Source organism: Aethalodelphis obliquidens, unplaced genomic scaffold (genome assembly GCF_003676395.1).
Source record: "Aethalodelphis obliquidens isolate GAN/ISIS:26980383/991018 unplaced genomic scaffold, ASM367639v1 scaffold7, whole genome shotgun sequence".
In the NCBI taxonomy this organism is placed as follows: Eukaryota; Metazoa; Chordata; class Mammalia; order Artiodactyla; family Delphinidae; genus Aethalodelphis; species Aethalodelphis obliquidens.
In genome coordinates, this window is record NW_020837951.1 from 1,724,091 (window position 1) to 1,749,118 (window position 25,028).

Genomic DNA, 25,028 nt, shown 5'->3' on the forward strand with positions numbered 1-25,028 from the left:
GTGGGGCCCCCGTGGCCCCGGGAGAGTGTTTTGGTGCTCAGCCGTTCGACCGGCGGCCCCCAGATCTGCCCCCGTAACCCCGAGCTCCAGCTGCTGGGAGGGCAAAGGGAGGAGTGGCTGGGGGCTCCGGGGTTTCCCTGCCACACCCTGTTCTTGTTCTCACAGTACGCAGCGGGCCCCTGTGTTTCTGACCCCAGCAGGACCAGCTGCAGGTGACTGGTCTGTCCCCGACCGAGGCCTGTGCCCTTGGCTTTCGGGACCCCGACCCAGCCCTCCCCACCCACAGCTGCCTCCTGCAGGAGAGCTGCCTGCTGGGCTCCGCCGGCCTGGGCCTTTATTTTACAGATGGGGAAACTGAGACCCCAGAGTGGAGGGGTGAGCCCTTCCTTACGCGGAAGCTCCACGCGGGGAGCTCTGACGGGCCGCGGGGCGGGTGCCCCGGCGGGCAGAGCGCGGGCCGGGAGGGCAGACGGGCAGATGGCCCTGCGGCCTTACCGTAGCCAGTGGTGGGCAGCCCCAGATGCTTCATGCGGTTCTTGACCAGCTCGGAGAGCTCCTGCCGCTCGGACCGCTGGTGCAGGCGGAGCCGCTGCTGGCTGATCTCCTCGGCCGCCGCCTTCCCCGTGTGCCGGGTGCCCTTGCGGCTCAGCCTCCGTGCCCACGGCAGGCTCTTGCGCCGCAGGAGCGGGCGCTCCGCCGAGCCGCCGCCCACCGTGTGCCCGCCGCCACCCGTGCCTGCCCGTGAGCCCCAGGGCCCCTGCGCCTCCCGGGTTTCCTCGTGGTGCTCCACGCTCACCGAGACCTGGGACTGGCCGGGGAGGAGGGGTGAGGGCCCAGGAGAGGAGGGGGACCCGGGCACGGGGAGGGAGATAGGGGACGGGGGAGGGGCTGGGACGGGTTGGGAGGGGTGCCGGGCAGAGGATGGGGTGACCCACAGAGCAGCTGGGGTGACAGGGAGGAGGACAGTCACAGTCCCTGGGGGCAGCTCAGCCCAGGGACGCCAGTGCCTTCCTCTGCAGCTGGGCAGAGGGTGCCGGGCCACAGCCCCAAACCACTCAGCTGTCCCAGCTGCTGGCTCTAGGTCTGTCTCTGATTTGCTGGTGAGAGGGGTACCTCCCTCAACCTCTCTGGGCCCTGCGTGTCCCGGCTTTGCCATGGGGCGGGGGGGGGGGCACCTCCTCTGTGCGACTCAGTTTCCTCATCTTGGGGGGCAGGAGAGAGCGGGGGTGGGGCACGTGGTAGGCTGGGAAGTTCCAGGGCCTTGCGTGGCTCAGTCGGGGTGTGGGGCTCTGGGGTGTGGAGGTCGGGATGGACAGCGGGGAGGAGGGGGTACCTGCCAGGACGGGAGCCGCGGCACGAAAGGCAGATGTCATGGGGGCTGGGGGACCCTGGGCTTCCCGTCCTGGGCCTCAGTTTGCCCATCTGTATGGGGGCTGGGGTGATGCCAGGAGCCCTCTCTGAGCTGCACCTTGGCTGGCGCATCCTGGGGCCTCGCTCCCTGACCCGTCACCCAGAGCCCAGGGCCCTGCGCCCCTGCCAGGCGGGACTCGTGCATGTTAAGTGAACCCCTGTGGGCCTGAAGGGACCACTCACCTGGGCCCTGAGGTTGTGAGGCTGCAAAGGAAACCAGGGCAGCCTGGGTACCTGTGGGGCTCCTGCCCTGACCCCCAAGGCTGCCTGAGCCCTCGTGGACTCAGGACCCGTGGGCAGGCCACCCTCTGCAGTTCCAGCGGGCGGCACAGGGGCCCCACAGTGCTCTCGAGCCGCCCCTCCCCCATGGGGGTGGTCATACCCACCCAGGGGATGTCCACGTATGGAGGTATGTGGGCCTGACCCAAAAAGGGCCTGACAGCAAAGGCCCAGATCCCCAACCTGGAAAAGGGGCGGTCCGAGTCACAGAGCAACGGGGCCGCCTCGGGGAGCCCTTCTCCTCCCCGTCCCCGCACCTCCGAGGAGGAGAAGACGTGGCTCTCGGTCCTGTAGATGCCGATGGGGATCTCGGCGCTGGACGAGCACAGCTTCTGGAAGAGGCGGCCGTAGGTGCGGATCCACAGGTCGTCCTCTGTGACCTTCATCTGGAACGCAGGAGCCTGCGCTGGGCCGGCCTCGGGCAGGAGGACCCTCCCCAGCAGGGCCCGCCCGCCCTGCCCGCCTGGCCCAGGCACTTACGGCACAGAGGTAGCCGGAGCCCGGCGTGGTGTCCAGCCCCAGGAGCAGCCTGGTGATGGGGATCATGTAGTCCTTCACGAAGGACTGGAGAGGAGAGACCGCAGTGAGGCCGGGCAGTGCGGGCAGATCTGCCTCCACATCCCCTGGACACGCGCGCCGGGCGCCCACAGCCTCCCGTGCGGTGCGCCCAGCAGACAGAGCTGGGCGGCCTTTCCTGGCCGTGGTCGCTCACTAGGCCGAGTGCACTAGGGCAAAAGGGATCAGAAACCCAGAGGCTGCCGGGAGCCAACCCCAGGGTAGCGCTCTCCTGGGAGGAAAGGACGGGGGACACTCGGGTGAACCCCTGCTGCTCCCCGGCGGGGATGGGGCCCCGAGCCTCCCAGTCCTGGCCGGCCTCCTGGGGACCCAGGGGTGGGTGCTCAGCGAGGGGCACGTGGCTCAGGACTGGAACCGGATGCCAGGCGCTGGCCCCCCGCCCCTGCTGACCTGATACAGCAGCGTGTCCAACATGCTGATGCTGAAGACGCGGCCGGCGGCGAAGGGCAGGCGGAACATGAAGGCCAGGTTGGAGCCGTTCTCCCGCTCCCTCTGCAGGACGAGGGGCTCAGGCTGGCTGGTGCCCGTGGCCACGGCCGCGGCCGCGCAGGGCAGGCAGCCCAGGGACCTCCGCGTGCACGGGGTGTGTGCGCGTGTGCAGGGTGAGCGTGTGAACACACACAGCAGACGGCTGACCACAGGCCGAGCACCCAGCTACGCGTCCCCCCAGACACACGGGGGGCCAGAGGCGGGGGTAAGGGTTCGGGGCTCTGCTGGGAAGAAACGGGAGCCTGGACTTGGTTTAACGCCCTGCCGTTGCCATCACGGAACCCTAACCCTTACGGTAATTTCACCCCGGAGCACGAGTCCATGAGCGAAACTGACAGGACGGCAAGGCACGCGCGTGAGCAGAGACAGACGTGTCTGCCTGTGCTGCGTGCATGGCGTCGCGAGGCTCCACGTGGGTCCCTTAGACCCACTGTGTGGGGCTCCCGTGGCCGCGGAACGGACGACCACAAACCCCAAAGCTCAAAACCACACGCGTTTACTCTGTCGGTTTTGGACGTTCCAAGTCCGAACAGACTTCAGGGGCTGGAATCAGGTGTCACGGTGCCGTGCTCCAGCCGGCGGCCCCAGAGGACCACCCTTTCCTCTCCCTCTCGTCGTTTCCAGAGGCTGACCATGTCCCTGACCTCTGGCCCTTCCTCCACCTCCATGGGCCTCCCTCTTGCAAGACCCCTGGTGATGGCGTGTGGGCCCTGGGTGAACCAGGGCCCCCTCCATCTCAGGATTCTTCATGGAATCGTCTTCTCCACCCCGTGCTGGTTCCGGGGCTAGGGCAGGGGCTTTTGGGGGCGTTGTCCCCGCCGCACCAGGTCGGCCTATGGCTGAGAGGTGGCTCTGAGCCCGGGAGACTGTCCTTCCTGCTGGACCAGAACACGCTTCAGACAGACAGAAGGTGGGCCGCGTAGCCCACCAAGAGCCCTCTCGTGGCCCCTCTCGCTGAGGCTGCACTTGGCCTCGGCAGCCTCCTTGCTGTAAGGTTGGACGGCGGGGCAGACAGACGCCCGGGGAAGGAGGCCTCGCCTCTGTCCCTCCCCACCAGCAGGGAGCCCAAGGGCGTGCTGGACGGCACGCGGGCATCCAGGAGGGAAACAGTGCGCTATCACATGAGAGCCGCAGATCCAGAGCCGCGTGGCGTGGTGACTCCAGGCTGCGTCCCACGGTGTCATTCAGAGCCCAGGTCGCACGTTATGAGGACAAACGGAGAGATTCCCGAAATCGTTAAAATTGTCAGTTTCCCTTCACTCAGAAAAATGAATGGTTTGAGAAGAAGAGAACCAGGACGGGTCGGGACACCGAGGAGGAAGGAAGAGGCCTGACGTTTCAGTGGCTTCACAGGACTTTCCTGCGTTCTGAACGAGGGCCCTGGTTTCACGCTGTCCACTCTGTAGCGGCCGCGGAGGGTCCAGAGGCTTTAGCCCCAGCTCCGAGGTCGCACGCGACAGCGAAACGTGGGAACACACGGGGACGAGCCCTCCTGAGAACCACGCGGCCAGAGGGAAGCAGGAGCAGGACTGGACGGGCATCCGGGGCCCTGCCGAAGAGGGGCCAGTCTGAACGGGCTCCTGGCCGAGGTCACTGTCACAGGCGCTGAGACTGTTAGAACGATGACGCCACTGGGAGCCTGCGTCCTGGGATGCGGTGGGGAACCCCGACTCTGGGAGATCTTCCTGAGAACAACCTCCAGGGAGACACGGACGCCACCCTCTATGCCTGAATCACCCCCCAGTGCCAGCGCGACCTCTTGGAAGCACGTTGATCTGAACGCCGGAAGTATTTCCAGTGTCCCTTCAGTTTCTACTCATTAAACAGGACTTGTCTCATGCAGTTGTATGTACAGCGCGATCCCATCTTCCCTCCCCATCCTCCGCGGAATCCTCTCTGCGCGGGGTGGGCGCGCCAGCTCCGTCTCCAGAGACTGGGTGGCATCACGTGGCTCTGCCCGCCCGCCCGCCCCATCCTCGGCCCCGCCCCACGTGGACCTCAGCCGGCAAGCGCCCAAGGCTGCAGCCGCCCACGGTCACACGTGCTCACTTCCTGACTTTTCTCCAGATCACAAACGACAGGACTGGGCTCCCCAGCGTGCACCCACGGGGTGGGGAGTGGGCCGCCCGCCCCTGCCCCTGGAGACAATGCTGCAGAGGAAGGTGCTATCAAGTGGTGATGCCTGCCACAGAGAGAGGGGGTGGGAGGTGGATTTGAGATGTCTGCCGTGCAAGGAAAGGGGAGTGGGAGGACGTTTGCCGCGTGTTTGCTGACGGACCTACTTCACGCCCACCTCCGGAACAGGTCCGGGTGCAAGGCCTGTGGGGAACTGGGTTTGCTCGAGGGAAGGCGGCAAGTGAGGGCCAGCACCAGGGTATCAGCCTTGACCCCAGTTCTGTGCTGGTCACCCCTGCCCGTGCTTGGATCAGACTGGCCCGAGCGCCTGGATACAGTCTAGCTGGGGCTGCTGAGGCCGACTTCCAAAGCCCACGGCTCAGCCTTGAGTGGAGGCAGGCTCAGCTCACGGGGCACTGCAAGGGGGCCTTTAGGGGCGTCCACTGGGCCATCGTGTGGGGTGCAGGCCAAGCCTCCTCCAAGAGCAGGATGGCCCGAGCTCCCGGGCCGCTGACTGAGGCCCCCAGGTGCCATCCAAGGAGCTCCAGGGCCACCACGGGAACTCACTTCTGTTGTCTGTCCGGGTTCAGAGCTCCCATGCTGTCCCTCTGTCTGCTGTCGGTGGCCAGGCCTGGCCTGGGGGAGCGGCCATTCGGGGGTCCTCCCCGGTGTGGCACAGGGTCAGCCACGCAAGTGCAAGCCGTCCCCTGACGAGGACCTCAGCCCAGGCTCCCAGGGAATGGTCACTGCTCCCAACCGCAGCAGCCAGGGTCTCCTCCGTGGCAGCCCACCTGCTTCCTGGTTTCACCCAAGGCAGCCTGAGCACGGCCCTGCCCCTTGGTGGAAGGTAGTGCTGCACTGACCCGGGCAGCGGCCTGGGGCCCACAAACGTGCCAGGGCAGCACCACCAGGCCCGCGCCACCCGTGTCCCTGGGCTCCACACCTGGGCCCAGCTGATGCCCTTCCTGGAGCTGACTTCAGCTGTCCCACCGCACTGCCGTGTGACCTGAGGCAAGTTGCGCCCCCTTATCCCCCACCCTGACTGTACCGGGACGAGCACGTCCCTGCTGGGCAGTTGACAGAATGGACACGATTCAGGTTTGGGCATGGTGTCGGGGCCGGTATCACCTGGGCTAGTAATTCCTGGTGTGACGGGCAACCTCTGCCTCACACGAGGCCGGGCCAGGCCCGACGTTAGGGGGACAATGTCCGCTCCTGGCCGATGACCCTGAGGTCTCCGGGCTGCACACTCGAGAGCCTCGCGCTGGGGCTGAGCCCAGGTCTCTGAGCCCCCTGGCCGGAGGAGGGCAGGCACCCAGGCCTCCCATGGCCCCAGTCGCCCCCCCACTCCAGGTTGTGGCGCAGGGCCTGAAGCCCTCAGCTCGGCAGGTCGGGCGGGGCTGCTCACCTTCTCCAGCCTGGAAAGAGCCAGAGAGTAGCTGTCCTTGGCGCGGAACTGCATGAACCGCATGTTGGACGGGTGGGTGAGCTCCGTGGTGATGCTGAGGCTGGGAAAGAGCCTGGGCGGGGGGCGGGTCCCGGTCACGGACGTGGGCGGGGGCTCAGGGCGGGGCTGGTCGCGGACGTGGGCGGGGGCTCAGGGCGGGTCCCGGTGCGGATGTGGGCGGGGCTCAGGGCGGGGCTGGTCGCAGACGTGGGCGGGGCTCAGGGCGGGCCGCGCGCCGCACCGGAACATGGTCTGCACGTTGACGATGGTCTTTGCGTCGGCCATGTAGTCCTCCTTGGCGCTCATGGTGCTCTCCTTGTCCACCACCACCAGGTTGTCGGCGTAGATGATGCCGCACTGCAGCAGGCTGTCCAGGCTGCGGGGAGACGGGCTGGGGTGTGTCCTGCTCCCTCCCACTCCGCCCTGGCCGCGCGGGGAGGAGGGGAGAGGGCGGGGCCCTCCTGCGGAGCGGCTCTTACTTGTCCACGGAGCCCTCCATGTAGTAGACCATGGGGAAGCAGCAGATGGCCTCCAGGAAGTGGTGGTCAGGCCTGTGGACACAGCAGGTCCTGGAGGCGCCCACCCTGCCCTGCCGCCAGCCCCCACGGCCAGCCCAGCCCTGACCTGGGCGAGCAGGGGCCCTGGGACCGCAGCGTGTGGGACCAGGGGGGCCTTTAGCGGCCAATGGGGCTGCTCTTTATCGTACCCGCGGGGAAACCGAGGCCCCAGGGTCCAGGACAGCCGAGGCTGGACCCCGGCCTCTGGGGGTAGCAGTGCTGGAGGTTGGCCCCTGGGGGCTCATGGTCGTGGGGACCCAGTAGGGCCGGGAGAAGCCCTGCGGGAGGACGACGGAGCAGTGCCGAGGGCCGGGGCAGCCCCCCTGCCTCCCGAAGGTCTGGGGCGCCTGTGCCCCTCACCTGTTGTCCAGCAGCAGCACGATGGGGTTGAGCTCTCTGCGGGGCCGGTAGTAGGCGCGGAGCGGCACGATGAAGTTGTACAGCCCGTTGCCCGCCGTCTCCGCCGACACGATGATCAGCCTGTTCTTGAAGCCGTAGGCCTTGGCATCCTCGTAGCTGTTGTGCTTGCAGCCCTGCGGGGGAGACGCCGCGATCAACCACCGGGGAGGGAGCCAGGGTGCCGTGCTGGGGTCCTCGGCCAAATGGCACCCGGTCGCCAGCCACCTGGCCTCACGGGGCTGCAGGCCACCAGCCCGCCACACAGAGCAGAGTGTGCGCTGGGGCCACCGTGGGAGAGGTCACGTCCGGGAGGGAAGGGAGGTATCTGCGAGCACACGGTCTTAGCAGGTGCAGGTACGGACAGATGAGCTGTGTGTGGACACATTTGGTCGTGTGTGTACACGTTCTGTCGTGTGTGCATGCGTGTACACATCTGGTCGTGTGCATACACATTTGGTCATGCGTGCACGTGTGTACACATTTGGTCGTGTGTGCTCGTGTGTACACACACTTTCTAGCTCTCTGCGTGGAGAGACTCAGATACAAAGCAGCAGTGAGCACACCAAGTGCCCAGACCTTATTTCTAAACGTGGTTTCCACTAAAAGGAATCAGGTTTCTTGGAGGAGCAGTTGGTTCCAGGACTGGAGCAAGGCAAAAACAAGATGCGGGGGGTGGGGGTGGGGGCACCGTGGGTTCAAAGGCATGGACGTGTTCAAAGATGAGGGGACGTGTTGGGAGGACCGGGAGGCCAGCCTGACCAGCAGAAGTCCACGTGTCAAAACCAGCGTGATCCATATGGAATGCCGATGTAGCAGTAATGACCAACTGTTTACCCTCTGAGTGAAAAAGTGAGGCCACACTGATGTACACAAATGGCTAAGAAAGAGGAAACACTTTCTCCCAGTGAAAAGCTGACATAAACACAGAAGGAAGTGGAATCAGCGAACCATCGGCTGTGGCGGAAATGCGTCGGGGGAGCTCAGTCAAGGCCGGCTTATGTACCTGGTCCCCACGTGTCTCCCCACAAATGACGTCCTAACTGCAAAGGCAAAACAGTAGCTCCTCCAGCAGAGACTGGGTGCGCGAGGCACCCGCACCCCGTGCTCTAAGGCAGCATCACGGGGAGGCCTCCAGGAAGACGCGGCACCTCTGGGGGGTCCAGCCCCCACCCCGCCCTGCCCCGCCCCCCGCCAGGGATGCGCCACCAAACCCAAAACACGGAGGCCCAGAGACCCTGGGGAGGGGAAGGGGCAGGGAGCGTCCAGATGGAGGGAGACAAGCTGTGGCTCTGGCCGGGAAGGGCAGCGAGGGCTCCTGGGACAACCAGGGCCAGTGGGGTGTGGGCTGCAGGCCAGGCCGGTTGTGGTGAGTGGACGGTGGTTACGAGAGGGGCACCCTCGCTTCAGCAAGCGCATGTGGATACAGGAGGGAGAGAACACGCCTCTACAACAGACACAGACGTCGGGGAGGGCAGACAGGGTCCAGGACGTCCTCGGCACGTCCTTGCCACTTCCCCAACTTTGCCGTGACCTACCTTGTCCAGCCGCAGGCAGCAGAAGGGGGCTTTCACGGGCAGGAGGTGGCACAGGGTAGGGGAGCTGCCAATGTAGGGCGAGTTGGGGGGGTAGCCCTTCACGTACCTGGGGGGAGAGAGAGGAGCCTCAGCCTGGCCTCGGGCCCTAGGCTGCCACATGGGGGTGGGGTGCCAGACCCCTGCATTCCTGACTGGGCCAGGTAAGATTGCATGCAACGCACGCACGTACACGCACACACACACACGAGCTTACACAGGCCACGAAAGAACCTTAAGGGGCTCTGACGGCCCATCACCCCCTGGCGCCCCCAGCACCCCAACGCCGGGGCAGACGCTGGCCCGTGGTCCCCGCTCCACTGGCTCCCCTGGGCCAGGCTGGTCGCCCCACAGGCTGTACTCCCCCCGCCGTCCCCACGGCGCCCCGCGCACACACATGCAGTGGTTACCCTGCCGTGGTTGTCCCCCCAGGCCGCCTGAAGAGGGGCTGGCCTCCCGCTCCACCTCCGGTTGGCTTAAGGGACGTGGCGTCCGAGGCCAGCCCGCCACCTGCCCCAGGTGTGCAGGGGCCCTGCCAGGCCCCCCAATCTCAGAGCCGGTCCCCGGCAGCCTGTGTTTAAAGCCCGTTTACTCCACCACGGGGCAAAGGCAGGAGCAGAGAGGGTCTGCAGTGACAGCCCGGCTGGGAAGCATTGGCCGTGCAGGCCGGCAGCTGGCCGTGGCCCTGGGGTCAGGCACCGCCTGTCTGTCCTGGACGAGGCCAAGTGGCCAAGACCTGGGGACACAATGGGGTCTCTTCTGTCTCATAATCTCAGAGGAAGACCTGGGCCCAAACCCAGGGCAGCATGACGGCTCAGGATGGGCCAGTGGCCTCCACGCCCGGACGGCATCTCACCCCGGGCTCCCCTGTCTGTGGCCTCTGCAGACCACGCTCAGAAGGCAGCCACCCTGCCAAGCGGGCCGTGGCACTGAGGCCTGGCCGCTCAGGTTGTGATAGGGGAGGACGAGGGGTGAGGGCGGGCACTGCCTGGCCTTCCTGTCCACGAGCTGGGTCCCCAGAAGATTCCACTTGCCAAACAAGGTCTCCAGGGAAGCCGTTTGGAAGCCTTGTTCAGAGCGTGGGGCAGACCCAGGACCGGCGCCGCTGGCCCACCTCTTCCTGGGCGCCAGGTACTCACATGCTGCCCCTCCCCTCTCCCGTGGAAGCCTTCTGTTCCCCCTTCAGCCCCGGCGGCACTCACTCCACCACAGACAGCCCCTCCTCGTCTGACGGTGTCGTCTCGTCCTCCGACTGGTCACTCAGCAGGTCGCAGGGCAGCAGGGTCGAGCTGTCGGCCACCTCCAGCACGGGTGCGATGCTGGGCCGCCGGCTGCCCGAGCCGTTCTCCGTGGGGAGTGCCAGCTTGCTGCCCCCACTGCCTCCGCCGCTCTGTGCTGGCTGGCACTCCGTGTTCTGGAGGTCCATGGCCACTGTCCCTGGAACAGAGCGGCTGAACTTGGCTGGAAGTCCCTCCCCTGTCTGTCCCGGGGACAGGGGTTCCCGGAGTGGTGGTGGACAGAGGCTCCCAGTGACCCTTGACGCAGGGCGGTCTCACCCGGGCGCGGGACAGATGTGCAAACTGAGGCCAGAGAGGCGGGACTTGCCCAGGGTTACGCTGCGGGCCTGAGCACCTGGGTCTCCTGGGTGGGTCCCCCGCCCGCCCCTCCCGCCCCGCCGGGAGCTGGACTCGGCCTCACCCATGGAGGCGATGATGCTGTGCACGGGCAGGCGGGACGACCCCTCGTACAGCCCCTGCCCCGCGAAGCCTTTCTTCTTCTGCTTTTCCTCCTGCTTGAAGATGAAGGCCGAGTTCTCCTCCTTGGTGATGTTGATGTAGAAGCAGGTGTCGGAGGCGGCCAGGATGTGCCGGGGCCCCGGGTTCAGCAGGATACTCTTACTCTCCTCCCGCTTCAGGCCGATGAGACACACGCCGTACCTGAGCGGACAGGGCGGGGGCTTGATGGGGCCCAAAGCTGCCCCTCCTGGGCTCCTTGGGGGCTGACGGTGCAGCCCTCCGCTCACGGGTGTCGGGATGCCTTCCCACTCGACGCAAAGACCCACCGAGGGCAGCCTCGGGGTGGGGGGGGGAGAGAGAGAGAGGGAGGAGGGAGGGAGGGAGCGAGGGAGGGAGGGAGCGAGAGAGAGAGAGAGAGAGAGAGAGAGAGAGAGAGACCCCGTGCGGGTCTCACGGCTGAATGGGCGTGACGTCTGACCCTGAGGCCCCGCTGGTCCACCCTGCAGCGGGCACGGGCCACGCCCATTTCAACCTCCGGACCCCGCCCCGCACTCCTCCCACCCTGGCGTGGACCGGGTTGGGGGACGTACTTCTTGTGCGCATGGAAGGCAGCGTAGGTGAAGCTCTTGCCCTCGTACTCGCGGAAGAACTTGCTGTCCCCCATGCGGATGTGGTAGACCTCGTTGCCCGAGCAGCGTCCGTACATGCGCTGCCACTGCTCCGGTGAGTCCTGGCCTTCCCTGGGGCGTGGGGAGGGTGTCACCCCACGGCCGCCCCCGCCCAGCTGGGCTATGGTGCCCCCCAAATGTGGCTTCTGCCGGTGTGGGTGGAAGCCAGCGTGACCCCTGACCCCAGCCCCTCCCCGTCTGGCTGAGACTAGACCTGGGTGGCCTGATGGGTCCTTGGCCAGTTTTAAAAAGCTGTAAACACAATGGTCTGATTTTTAGGAGTGTCAAAATATTTCAGAGTCAAGACTGGCCTCTGCGGCCTGTGTCCTCCCAGGAACCCCGGGCCACGTCCTCTTCCCCTGCCTGGTCCCTCCCCCAGGGCCGCCCAGGCCCCACAAGGAGCCGAGGCCACCCGTCGGGGCCCCCCACACCCCAGCCTGTTTTTCCCAGAGAGAAGATGGTGCCCCTCCTCTGTCCCAGGGCAGCCCCTCGCCTCAGGCTCTGCCTGGGACCCCAGCCCAGGTGCCCAACACCAAACGCGTCTTCTCTTACAAACCAAGCCCCGCCAGACCCCGTCACTGTGCCTAGATCCCAGGGCTCTCCTGCTGCCCCCGCTACGGCCCTCTGCTCCGCGGCGGGCCCCGCCTGCAATTCCCAGCAGCCCCCAGGCCGCCCCCAGCTGCAACCCCTCGCTCGGCGAGGCACCGACCGCTTCCTCAGCTGGGTCCACGGCGGTCGTTTCCCCGGGCCTCGGCCCCTCCCATCACAGGTCTCCTCAACGCCTCCCGCTCCCCCAGCAGCCCCCCGTCTCGCTGGCCGCGCGGCCCTGCGGGCAGCACTCACTGGCCTCGGGACGTGTGCACCAGCAGCGTGATGAGGGTGGGCGTGGCCGGGCAGATGCAGCTCAGGGCCAGCATGGCGTACTTGCATTCCTCCTCACACACCACGTGCTCTGCGGGCAGGAGCGCCAGGGCCACCACAGGCTCTTGCTGCCCCACGGCACACGCCCCCTTGCCCAGCACCCCCCCAGAACCCCTCCCCGCCCTGCTCAGCGCCATCCAGCCGCCCTGCCCCTGGGAGCCGGTTCATTGTCTCGGTTCTCCTGTGCTTGTCTCCGGGCTTGACCGAGAGCTCCAGGGCTGGGGCCGGGGTGGGGGGGCCTGTTCATTGGTCCCCCAGGTGTCCAGCACAGGCCTTCTCGCCTGTGCCCTCCAGGGGTCGGCACAGGCGCTCAGCTCGGGCACGCCCACAGAGGTGCTCGTCAGACACTGCTTCTGCCCGCCCTGGCCCCCAGGCCCAGGTGCAGAACCTGCATGGGCTCTGCCTCTATCCCGCACCCCACACGCTCGCCCGTGAGCACACAGGCGCCCCCCTCCGGGCCAAACATACCTGCAAACTTGACGTGAAACTTGTTCTCCGGCTTGAGGATCTGGACGTAGAGAGGGCAGTTGGGGGCAAAGTCCTTCACAGCCCAGGCGCGCAGAATGGTCTGGTGGTCCTGAGGCAGGGAGGCCACGTCGGTGCTGACGGGCAGCAGCAGCCTGGGGGAGGGGCTCTGCCCCCAGGCGCCCCCCCCCCTCCCCCGGGGCCTGCGAGCAGGTGGTGGGGGCGCTCACCGCTGCGGTGCGGTCCACCTCGTTCCGGCTGCTGAGGATAAAGCAGGCCTCCCCGTTGTCCATCCTGCAAAGCACCGGGTCTGAGCACCACCAGGGCCGTCCGTGGTGCTCCCGTCTCGGCCGTCAGGGGAAGAGCTGGGCCTTGTTGAGACCCCAGCTCGCTCTGAGGAGCCCTGGATGGGCTGAGGATGGGCCCCTGCTGACCCGGGGTGGGGCTGGGGCACGGAATGAAGGGCCCACTTGGTGGCAGAGAGGCTGGACCCTGCCCGCTGGCCTGTCCTCTCCCGGGACAGGCTGCCCGAGGCCTGTGGATGACCCGTTCTGCTCCCCTCATGCCCCCAGAGCCCCTGGCTGCACAAAGGGTGGCTGAGACACTGTCCACGCCCCAGGGCTGGGGGGCCTGGCGGCTCCCACCCCGTCACCTGGCACCCCAACTTGTCCCTGTCTGGGGCCTTGATTCCTGGGCGAGCCTGTGGGGCCCGAGGCTCAGAAGGTAGGCGTGGGGGGGGGCCCCGGCTGCCGGGCCTCCTGCTTCCTTGGCCTCCACACAACCCACATTTCACCTCGAAGGTTACGTCAGGCTCTGGAATAAAATCCTGACGGGTGACGGGGGAGCCTCCGGGGTGTCTGTGTGCTGCAGCAGATTCTGGAAAGTTCCATTCACAACTCAGCCTCCTTACCTCAAGTCACCCTGTCACCTCGTCTTCAGGAGAAAACCTGCCCACAGCCTCGGCTTCCCACCTGACTCAGAGCGGCAGCTGCCCCCAGGCCCCCAGATGAACAGCCGGGCAGGTGGGAGGAGGCTGGTGGGCTCGCCCAGGCGGCTCTGCCGGGGTCAGCGGGGGGCCTGGCCCGCCCGGGTGGGTGACAGGCACAGAGAGGGAGCTGCTGCCTGCCTGAGGGCCCCTCCCTGGCCTGCCCGTGCGGCCGGCGCGGTACCGCACCCTCACCCCCGCCGGCGCTCACTTGGCCCGCATGAGGTCCTGGTCCTTGAGCGCGGAGCCCTGGAGATAGATGACCCGCTGGGACCACAGGGGGATCTGCAGGACCCTGCGCACCTGGATGTCCATCTCGGTGGGGCACAGGATGACGACGTAGTAGTCCTGCAGGTAGGAGGGCGTCAGCCCTGCTGGCAGGCTTGCTCGGCTCCAGCCCACCCTCCTTCCTAGTGTTTCCACACCAGTCGCCTCTCAGGAGCCCCAGCCTTCTCTGTGATGGTGCATCTGGCAGGAGGGAAAGGCAGGACCCCACAGACCCACCCCCACAGTGTGGGAGACCACCGGGGCTCCACTGCACAGGCAGGGAAACCCAGGCCCAGGGAGCTCAGGGGGCACTGGGGTGGGGTGGGGCCGTGGGCGGGGCCTCACCTGCAGCCGGGGGTGGGCGTAGAACTCATTCAGAAAGTCCATGAGCAGGTCGATCTTGAGGGAACTGACACACAGGATCACGTGCTTCTCCGTCTGGGCCCGGTGGCGGCTGTAGTTGCCCCCCGACTTCTGCCGCTCCATCCACAGGTAGACGAGCTCCTCAAACTGCAGGTAAGAGCGTGTGAACTCCAGGAGGCCTGGGGCTCCGGGAGCTGCGTCCCGACCACGTCTCGGAAGACCACAGGCAAAGTTTGCGGCACAGGTCGCTCAAGGGGCCAGGTGGGGGCAGAGTGGACGGTCCCGCCAGTGTGTGGGGTAGTGAGAGACGTGGCAGGTCCAGCTCCCAGCCCCAGGAGGCCAAGCGACCGTTAGTGGGTGCCGAAGTATACGCTCCGAGCATGCAGGTAACTGAGCCCCTTGGGTCTCCGTCAGCACCTGAGACACGTTTTGGAGAAACCTGGAAACGTGTCTGAGAAAAGCCTCAGGCCTAGAATGAGGGACCCAGGTGCCCGGCATGGAAGGAGGACTTTGAGTACCACGGTTCTGAGCCCAGGTCAAGGGTGTGGCTGATTGGAGGCTGCCGTCTGGGGGTGCCGTCCACCCTGGCCCACACCTCCTGGCTGTGAGCTTTGGGTGTTGAGAGCCCTTTGTAAGTAGGACAGTGACACATCTATAAAGGTGGGCTGGCGGTGAGGGGACTCCAGGCTCCACGGAGCCGACCGGGGTGCTGACCTGCCCAGGACCTGCCGCTACTGTCTGACATCCCGTCTGGGTGACAGCCAGACCCCGTGAAAGCACTGAGGTCGTTCATTTTTTTTCCACACAATTTTAAATGAATGGCAGCAGCCACACCCTCTGGTTCTCACCTGCTCTGGGTGACGCGCTGTATCTTGCTAAGGGGAGATCAGCTCATTGAATTTATTGAGCACCTACTAGGCTCCAGTGACAAGGCCCTGTGGCCTTGAAGCACAGGACTGGGCCCTAGTGGGAAGGGCCGGAGACCCCAGGGTGATCCCTGAGGCCTGTGCAGGACTGGGGCTCTGACGGCAGACACCTGGATTCAAGCCTCCCATGTCACAGGGGTGGCCCTCCGAACGTGACCTTATTTGGAAATAGGGTCTTTGAGGATGTAACGAGTTAAGATGAGGTCAGACTGGATTAAGGTGGGCCCTACCTCCAGTGGCCGGTGTCCCGTAACGAGAGGACACAGAGGTGCAGGAATAAGCCACGTGGAGACGGAGGCAGAGCTGAGAGGGAGGCGGCCACAAGCCCCAGGGCGCCAAGGACCATGGCGCCACCAGAAGCTGGAGACGCGGAAGCAGAGCCTCCCCTCAAGCCTCCAGGACCAGCCCTGCTGACACCTCGGTCTCAGACTCTGGCTCTGGCCTGTGAGAGAGTAAATTTCTGTTGTTTAAGCCCCCACCCCCCCATTTGTGGGGTGCTCTGTTCCGGCAGCTACAGGAAGCACCGCGCTGATGTGTGAAACTCAGCCCTGAGCGGGGAGGATGCTTTCAGCTGTCGTCACTGTTACTCTGCAAGGAACATCTACAGGTGGGCATTCCGCTGTCACCGTCTCTAAGGGCGCTAACTGGTGAACGTAGTTAAAGAAAGAACGAAGGACAGTAACTGAGACCGTCCCTTTCCATCACTGACAACAGATTAGTCAGTCTCGCGGGTCCTGACCTTCCACTAGCCCTGGAGGATGGTGTGTGCCTCCGATGCCGGGCCCTGCGGCCTCCCTCTCCTTGGGGCTTGGGCACCAGCCTGGCCTGGGTGATGGGATGTAAACACCAGCTCTGAGCGGCCCCTGCACCCGCCAGGAGCGTGGGGGCCAGAGCACCGCAGGAACAGAAGCTCCGCAGCCGTGGGACAAGGGCACAGCCTTGCGGAGGCGTCCAGGATGCCAGGGGGCGGGAGCCAGCTTACCTGGCACCGTTTACTTGAAACCACACACGACCCCTCTGTGCACTCACGGGGGGCACACACACGGGGGACAGCCCCCAGCCCCACAACCTGCCCCACAACAGCCCCACAACCGGGGAGGGGAGATCGTCCCCTCTCTCTCCTGAGGTAGCTCCTGAGTGGGACAGACTTGCCAGGCTTGAAAAAGTTCCGGGTAGTAACGTAAAGATATAATTTAAACTTAAAGAAATATGATTAATTAGAATTAAAAACATAAAACAAATAATGATGTTCATAACTATATAACTAAAAATGCAACTGAACTTATAACAAAAAGTAATTAACATATAAATTTAGATATCTAAAATATTAAAAATACGATTTAAAAAATATGATTGTATGAAAATATAATAAAACGTGAACATGGATTCTATAAGCAGCCAGGGCCCTGGGAAAGTGGACGGCCCACCTTGAGGTGCTCTGTGGCCTGAGGGGGCCCTGCCGGGGGTGGGGGGGAATGGGGGGAGGACGGGGCTTCAGGTGGAGGCCAGGGAGGAGGCCACTGCTGAACCAGGTCCAGGAAGGCAAGTTCCGGCGAGCGCGGGGATGGGGGCGAGACCTCTGTTAGGGCTCTCGGCCCACGGGTGTCCCTCGCATGCAGCTGGCCTTCCTGGAGGGGGTGGGCTGTGCTCCGGACCAGGGGGAAAGCAGGGAAGGGGGGTTGTCGGCTGGGGCTGGGGGCTCCGAGCCGCGGGGCGGGGGTGGGGAGTTGAGCTCAGGGTCAGCAGAGGACCCCGGGGGTGGACTGGCCCCCGTTGCAGCCACAGGCACCTCCCTTGCCCCGTCCCTCCAAATCCTGAGTGTCCCCCGTGGGGTCTGGCTTCCCCCAATCCATCCTGATCCCTCCCCTGGGCCTTCTCCTGCCCTCTGGAGGGCTGGGGGTGCCTGCAGCCACCGGCCCCTCTCCAGGCCTCTACCCGTCGTATCTAAACACGGGTGGCTCAGCCGGCAGACTGGCCTTGCTGACAGGCAACAGGGAAGCAGCTGTGCCCCACGGGGTCCTGACAGACAGCTGCTGCCGCTGCACCGGCTAAGGACTCCTGATGCCCAGCCCGCGGGACACCCTGGCAGCCCCCCGTGCTCCACACTCCGCACGGGACCCGGGGGAGCCGTCTGAGCACGCCCCCCCCCACTGTCCTGACGGCTGCGGGCCTCACTAGCCACAGGCCCCCAGGAGGCCCCGGCAGGCCCCACGTGTCCCCGTAGGGGTCTCAGCCTTGCGGCCCCTCCCAGGACTGGCGCCCCTCCTCGCCCCTCTCGGCCCCGCCGGGCAGGGCTCACACCTGCAGCGGGAGCACCACGAGGGCCACGCAGATCATGATGGCCACCAGCAGCTGGGACGGCCAGATCTTGGGCGTCACGTCTCCGTAGCCCACGGTGGAGAAGGTGACGATGCAGAAGTAGAAGGACGTCAGCAGGGACAGGTTGCCGCCCGCGCGCTCCAGGTGCTGGATGCCGCAGGTCCTGGAACCGGGGATGGGGGTGGTGGCAGGGCCTCGGCCGGCCTGGCGCCTGGGGCGAGGCCGGGCCTGCCCGCGACAGCACGTCAGCTGTCGCCGACACGGCGCCCCAGCCTGGGCCCGGGTCCCGCTCTGCGCTTCCCGACCCTGGCCTGCAGGGCTGGCACACCCAGCGCATACCCCCGGGCTTTCCTTTCCTGCCCCGAGGCGCCTTTGAGGCCCCTGGAAAATTGGACAGGAGCGCGGACACAGCGTTGCGTGGGTTCAGCGTGGGCCTGGGGTCAGAGGAGGTGGACGGGGCCGCCCAGGCTGCGAGCCCCTACCTGCCACCCACCTCGGAACTCATCCTCCCCCAGGAGGTCAGACGGCGCGGGGCACGCCCAGCCCCCCCGCCCAGCTAGAGCTGGACAGTCCTTCCCCCGCCATGGCCCCGTGGCCCGTCCCCACATACACCATGGCGCGGCACACAGCGGTGCTGGGGCCCTCCCCAGGGTGGACGCGCTGGCTGCGGGGAGGGGGCAGGCTGGACCACCCCGGCGCTTCCTGCCCCGCGGACACCCCGCCCCACTCCGCTGGAGTGTGCGTCTGCGTGTGTCGGGGGGCATGGGGGAGGGGAGGTGGGAGGCACACGGCCTTGGGACCTGCCCGTGTCCTCGCCCAGGGCACAGGCACGTGCGGGGGGGCGTGCTCTCCGCTCCAGCCCCCAGGCTGCTCCCAGACCTTATTCTCGGCTGGACCTCGAGCCGAGGGTCCCCCCCGTCCCCCCAGCCAGTGCCCTCCTCCACCACGTCTCTCTGGGCCCCAGAGGAGCTGGACTCGGCAGCTCTGGCCTAGGAACCGGGGCTCCGAGCTGCCTCCGGTCCTCCACCCCGGCTTCTCGGACGTGAGGGCCGGGCGACGCGGCCGCCTGGCAGGGACTCACCCCGTGAAGACCAGGCACAACAGGGTGCAGAAGAGGATGAGGACCTGGTTGAACATGGCCGACTGGGTGCGCAGGATGGCTCGGTGGAAGTCGTTCTGCGGGAAGTGGCGCTATCAGGGGCAGAGCAGGGACTGGTCGGAGCCCAGGGCCCACCCCCACCCCCCCCAACCCCCGCCCCGTATGTCCCAGATGCACGAGAATGAATGAACGGTGGGGGGGGGGGCGGCTCCACCTGACCTCAGCGCTCGGCCTCCCCGTCCAGCCTCTGCCATGCCAGGGGAGGACCCGGGGCGCAGGCCAGAGGCCGTGACCTCAGCGCCGTCACCTCACTTTGCAATGGGGATGGAGGTGAGCCGAGGGAGCCTGGGCTGGGGAGGGGCACCCTGGGAGAAAACAGTCGTTGCGCCGCCTGCCGACAGGGGCCTCGCTCAGACCTCAGCACAGGGTCTGCCGTGGCCCGTGTCTCGGGGCCGCGCCTGCGCTCACGTGCACTTTCACCCTCTCCCTCCTCCAGCCACGATTCCAGGGGCAGGGACAGGCCTGGGGGACTCTCCCGGGGCATCAGGGCTGGGGCTCCGGCTGGTCAGGAAGGAGGTGTGAGGGCATCTCGTGGTGACAGAGACACGTCTGTCCACCGGTCAGCCCGGCCTCCTGGGCACCAAAGGAAGCTGGCCAGCTCCCCACAGGGCCAGGGCATGGCGAGCTGTGCCCTGGGGTCCTGGGGGCCTCGCAGAGGTGAAGCGGGAGGGGAGGGGCGGGGCAGGGGGGAGCCCACCCTGCCCAGAGCTGCCCGGCCCGCGGCTCACAATCATGTTCTCCAGGGCGTGCTTGGCCAGCCAGCAGTTCAGAAACACCGGGATGAACAGGTTCCGCAGTGGTGGCCAGAATATCTGCGGAGGAGACGGGTCAGGGGGCGCGGGCTCGGCGGCCCCTTCCCCAGCTGGCGGCTCACCCACCGTGATGATGAAGGGCAGCGTGTTGATCATCTCCAGGACGAAGGCCACACGGAAGATCTGCTCCCAGATGTTGCCCTGGGGAGCCAGGCGGGTGGGCTTCAGAGCAGGTGGGCGGGGAGGGGTGCGGGGGGAGGGGTGTAGGGGGGAGGGGCGTGGGGAGGGGTGCGGGGGGGGGGGGGGGGGGCGGGGGGGGGGGAGGGGTGCGGGGGGAGGGCAGGGCCAGGCCTGGGGGCACTTACTTTGTAGCTGAGGTAAGTGAGGAGCATGGTCTCCAGGAAGCTGACAGCGGCCACGGTGACCTGGGGCGGGGAGGGGCCGGAGCCTCTGAGCGGGGCCGGGGCAGGCAGGGCCCCCCAGAGCCGTGCTGCCTCCACTCACCTGAGTGGCCCACAGAGCCGTCTTCCTCTCCACCCACAGGATGGGGGCCCTGGGGAGAGAGGGAGGTGAGCCCTGGGCCTCTACTGACCGCAGGCTGCTGCTTGAGCTGGACGGAGGGCAGCAGCCTTGCCCTCGGAGGGGCCGAGGGCAGGAGGGAAGGGGAGGTGCCCGGGGAAAGGGGGCCCCAGGGCGGGGCCTGTGAGGCCAGGGCCTAAGCGGGCTGCCCTGGGGACGGGCCGTGGGCTCAGAGTCCGCAGCTGGCCCAGGTGGCGTCCCCTTCTCATCTGGGCTCCCGGGGACAGGCTCCTATGCCCGTCCCCGCAGGGGCAGGGGTGCTGGCCATCACGCTCCCCGGTTTCCGACCTCAGGTCCTCATCCATAACCCAGCAGGGGAGGAGAGTGACTTGGGTGGGGGTGTCCCTGCCCAGACGCAGCCCCGGGACAAAGGCTGGGGCGAGACCAGCAGGAGGGGTCGGGTGGCCGTGCTCAGTGCAGAGCCAGACCCCAGACGGCCAAGGCCCTGACCCCCGTGGGCCCCTGTGGGGTGGGAGGGCCCCCGCCGCAGTGGAGGCGTTGGGCTGTTGTTTCCTCGGCCGAGGGACACAGACTCTGAAATCCCCGGGCCTTCAGGGCTGTTTGGACGAGAGCTGGGCCCGGGCTCAGGAGCTGCCCTGGCCGCCACTCCGAGGCACAGGCCCAGAAAGGAGAGGCTTCCAGGGCCGGGTGTGAAGGGAGGGGCTGGCATGTCCCTTCCACCCCAGCTGTGCGTGCCTTCCAGGGACAGGGCGACCAGGCCAGAGCGGGAGAAGCTGCGGAGCTGGGGACACAGTGCTCAGGGTCTGGTACATTGGGTCCTGCTACTGCCAAGTACCAGGACCGCTCTGCGAGGCTGGGCCGGGGGTGCCAGGGGAGGGGCGTAGGTGCAGGCTAAGGCCAAAGGGGGGCTCTGGGTTTGGGGAGGCTGGAAGGGAGAAGCTTCCATCAAGAAGGCGGCCAAGGCCCTGGGACACGTCCTGACCTGTGGGCCGGGCGCCCCCGCCGCTCTGGCGTCACTTCCCCCTGCCTGACTGGGCGCCTGCTCTCTTTGGCTAAAGGGCCGTGAGTTGCAGAGGCAGCGATTGACCCTCCGGCAGGTCCTCACTGCATCTCTCCTCCCACCCACGGTCCGTGAGGGCTGGGCCAGGCCGGCTGCTGGTGACCCCTGCTGTCACTCTTAGATTGCTCCCGGGCCTCAGGGGCTGTACGCTGAGGGGCCATCCCGCCACTGCCCACTGCCTGGCCAGGGCCTGGGGGTCCCAGGAGGGTCACGGGCTGCGGCTGGGCATCTATCCTGGGGGGCTGGGCAGTGTCACCCTCTGTCCACCCGACCCGGCCCTGGGCCTCTGAGTGGGAGCTGGGTGGCAAACTCACCAATTGATCTCGGAGGACGACTCGTTGAAGGTGTAATTCTGCTTCGGGCAGCCCCAGCTGTGGAGAGACGGAGCTGGCCGGCCACGGCCCCTCCCAGCACCGCCCCCGAAGGGACCAGACCCTTCCCAGGGTTGCCATGGGCCTAGGGCGTATGGGGGGCACACTCTCCCCAACCAGGGCCAGGCCCCCACAACTCAGGCGTCTGTATTCTAACACTTGGGGGACAGGCAGCTGCTCGCACCCTGCAGACGCTCCTGGAGGCTCTCTAACGGCTGAGGGGCAGGCCGGGTGAGGAGAACACAAGAGGTGAGCCCAGGAGGGAGTGGGGATTCCACCCGGGCTGCCAGCAGAGAAAGGGCTGCGCGTGGCCAGCGACGGATCCTGCAGCACTCAGGGCCTCCCGGAGGCCAGAGCTGCCGAAACAAGGCCGGGCGATGTGCGCGAGACACGCAGAAGAGCCGAGCTCCTGCCCCGTGGTGCCGGCTCCGAGACGCAGGTCCCTGAGTCACTCCCGAGGACGAGCCTCCCCACGCCACCTGGATGCCCACTGGGAGGGTGGCGGGGCCTGGCAGACGTGCTAGTTCTGCCCCAGATTACAAGTAAAGCCAGGGTCACTGGCCAACAGGACCTCGCTCTCACAGAGCCCCATGGTGACGGGCAGCTCCCTCCTTCTTTTCTCTCAACTGACGCAGTTCCTCCTAAGCCTGAGCCTGTCGTTGCAAACTCAGTGCGCACAGCGGCCGCCAGGCGCCCTCCATCCAGCCGCCCTCCATCCAGCCGCCCTCCATCCAGCCGCCCTCCATCCAGCCACCCACACATCCATCCATCCAGCCACCCTCCATCCAGCCGCCCTCCATCCAGCCACCCTCCATCCAGCCACCCACACATCCATCCATCCAGCCAGCCAGCCAGCCACCCTCCCATCCAGCCACCCTCCCATCCGTCCACCCACACATCCAGCCAGCCAGCCACCCTCCATCCAGCCACCCTCCATCCATCCATCCACCCTCCCATCCAGCCACCCTCCCATCCAGCCACCCACACATCCATCCACCCACACATCCATCCAGCCCCCCTCCCATCCGTCCACCCTCCCATCCAGCCACCCTCCCATCCAGCCACCCTCCCATCCGTCCACCCACACATCCGTCCACCCTCCCATCCAGCCACCCACACATCCATCCATCCATCCAGTCACCCTCCCATCCATCCATCCATCCAGCCAGCCAGCCAGCCACCCTCCATCCAGCCACCCTCCCAGCCAGCCAGCCTCCCATCCAGCCACCCTCCCATCCGTCCACCCTCCCATCCATCCATCCAGCCACCCTCCATCCAGCCACCCTCCATCCAGCCACCCACCATCCAGCCACCCTCCCATCCAGCCAGCCAGCCAGCCACCCTCCATCCAGCCACCCTCCATCCAGCCACCCTCCCATCCAGCCACGCTCCATCCAGCCACCCTCCATCCAGCCACCCTCCATCCAGCCACCCTCCATCCAGCCACCCTCCCATCCAGCCACGCTCCATCCAGCCACGCTCCATCCAGCCACCCTCCATCCAGCCACCCCCCCATCCATCCATCCATCCACCATCCTCCCATCCATCCACCCTCCCATCCAGCCACCCTCCATCCAGCCACCCTCCCATCCAGCCACCCTCCCATCCGTCCACCCTCCCATCCAGCCACCCTCCCATCCAGCCACCCTCCCATCCGTCCACCCTCCCATCCGTCCACCCACACATCCATCCACCCTCCCATCCAGCCACCCACACATCCAGCCAGCCAGCCAGCCAGCCAGCCAGCCACCCTCCCATCCATCCACCCTCCCATCCAGCCACCCACACATCCATCCATCCATCCATCCATCCAGCCAGCCAGCCACCCTCCCATCCAGCCACCCTCCCATCCGTCCACCCACACATCCATCCATCCATCCATCCACCATCCTTACATCACCCACCCATACACCCTTCTCTCATCCACCATCCACCTTCTATCCACTCATTTATCCACCCACCCATCCACCCGCCATCTATCCACCCATCCATCCAGCGTCCTTACATCATCCACACATACACCCTCTCATCCGCCATCCACCTTTCTATCCACCCACCCACCCATCCATCCTCCTTCTATCCACTCATCCGTCCACCCACTCATCCATTATCCATCCATCTTTTCATCCCTCCATCCATCCACCCACCTGTCCATCCATCCCACGCATACACCTACCAGCCTCCTCACCCACCCATTCGCTCTCCCACCCACCCGTCATGTGCCAGGCGCTGTGCAATGAATACAACAGAGCCGGTCCCTGTGGGGACGTAAAGCTGGATGTCCCAGACGCCTCTGGGAGTGGGAGAAGGCGGGATGAACCCAGGAAAGTGCTTGGAGAGTCAGAACCCCGGTTTCCTTCTCAAACCACCACGGTGGGATCTGTCCTCCTGCACTCCCGATGAAGACAGGAGGTCCGTTCTCAGGAGTGGGTGAGGGTCTGGCCTGGGGAACCCGCCCCGCTGCACGTGGCGGGGAGGTAACTACAAGCTTGCACTGCGAACTTTGACCCCGGCCTCCTTCCCAGCTCAGCGGGCAGGAGCCCAGGGGCCAGGCCTTACCCTGCAGGGAAGAGGGGAAGGATCTGCCCTGAGGAGCCAGGCAGAGCCAGGGGACGGTGGTGACCAACTGGCCACACACCCTGACCACAGGGCCCTCGGCCTCCGAGAGCCCAACCTTAGTGTGAGTGGCCAGACGCTTGAGGAAGTCCCTTCAGCGTGAGCTCGGGGGAGCAGAGACTGAGCAGAAGGGGGAACTGTAAGAAAGGAAAGCAGTTCAGACAAACCCGAGTGCTGACGGCAGGGCGCCTGCAGGGGGAGCGACGCTTGGAGAGGACGCGTTCTCAGAAATCAGAAAACACAAGAGCAGAGGTGAAACTCTCAACCAGAGGCTGGAGAGAAAGCTGGGGAGACCCCCAGACAGAGCAAAAGAGGGAAGCAGTACCGTTCCAGAACCTCCCAGAACCCCACATCTGGGTATGAGGGAGTCCAGAGAGGCTCCCGGAGCAGATGGGGAGGTGGGCCGGGAGGGGCAAGGGGAACCGGGTGGAGCCCCAAGAAAGAGGCACACCCCTGCCCTGCACCGCGAGACTCACGACCTCCCCCCACCGAGGCCTGGCACCCCTGCCTGCCCAGCAGGAGCTGCTGAGCGACCCAGAGCCCCTCGCTGAAACCCCCCCGCGCACCCCTGGGCGAGCAGGGAGGGGGCATCCCAGACCCCCAAGGAGAGCTCTGTCCAGGTGCGGGTGTGGCTGCAAACGCAGCCGTCGCCCACGACGAGGACACCCTTCTGCCCTGCTGAGCCGGCGGGCCAGCTGGAGCCTGAGGGTGGCACCCCGGCCACGGCTCTGTGGGGAGGGGCACTGGGTGGGGGCCCATGGGGGCAGGAAGGCCTCCCCAAGGCCCTGGGCACAGGGCGCCGGGCACGGACCCCTGTGCGGACCCCATCGGCCTCTGTAACGGCAGAGGGCCCACAGGAAGGCCCAGCCCCGGGCCCGCAGGTCACCCACCATCCGATCCCCAGGGCCGGGTCGTCCAGCAGGACGCGGACAATGTAGAGCAGGCAGGTCAGCAGCTTCAGGGAGAAGTTGAGCAGCCGGATCCTCAGGCCTGTGGGGGCGGCACGGTGGTCAGGGCTCCCGGACGGGCCGGGGTCC

The 25,028-nt window shown here is 66.3% G+C and overlaps 1 protein-coding gene across 2 annotated transcripts in view; it reads right to left on the bottom strand.

Moving 5' to 3' along the window:
- KCNT1 (potassium sodium-activated channel subfamily T member 1) overlaps positions 1-25,028 on the bottom strand; it is a 58,946-nt gene that overhangs the window by 5,273 nt on the left and 28,645 nt on the right. For both annotated transcript variants that reach the window (XM_027104318.1, XM_027104317.1), the window contains 26 exons: positions 24,882-24,981; positions 21,319-21,375; positions 19,909-19,957; positions 19,770-19,829; positions 19,531-19,605; positions 19,381-19,464; positions 18,575-18,669; positions 17,476-17,656; positions 14,231-14,395; positions 13,830-13,966; positions 12,864-12,927; positions 12,637-12,745; positions 12,091-12,199; positions 11,170-11,319; positions 10,542-10,780; positions 10,046-10,280; positions 8,808-8,913; positions 7,234-7,406; positions 6,796-6,867; positions 6,558-6,692; positions 6,278-6,389; positions 2,656-2,757; positions 2,170-2,253; positions 1,947-2,075; positions 1,594-1,614; positions 496-808 (listed from right to left, as the gene is read on the bottom strand). In XM_027104318.1, coding sequence (XP_026960119.1) covers positions 496-808; positions 1,594-1,614; positions 1,947-2,075; positions 2,170-2,253; positions 2,656-2,757; positions 6,278-6,389; positions 6,558-6,692; positions 6,796-6,867; positions 7,234-7,406; positions 8,808-8,913; positions 10,046-10,280; positions 10,542-10,780; positions 11,170-11,319; positions 12,091-12,199; positions 12,637-12,745; positions 12,864-12,927; positions 13,830-13,966; positions 14,231-14,395; positions 17,476-17,656; positions 18,575-18,669; positions 19,381-19,464; positions 19,531-19,605; positions 19,770-19,829; positions 19,909-19,957; positions 21,319-21,375; positions 24,882-24,981 — 3,156 coding nt within the window. The remainder of the gene's footprint in view (positions 1-495; positions 809-1,593; positions 1,615-1,946; positions 2,076-2,169; positions 2,254-2,655; positions 2,758-6,277; positions 6,390-6,557; positions 6,693-6,795; positions 6,868-7,233; positions 7,407-8,807; positions 8,914-10,045; positions 10,281-10,541; positions 10,781-11,169; positions 11,320-12,090; positions 12,200-12,636; positions 12,746-12,863; positions 12,928-13,829; positions 13,967-14,230; positions 14,396-17,475; positions 17,657-18,574; positions 18,670-19,380; positions 19,465-19,530; positions 19,606-19,769; positions 19,830-19,908; positions 19,958-21,318; positions 21,376-24,881; positions 24,982-25,028) is intronic.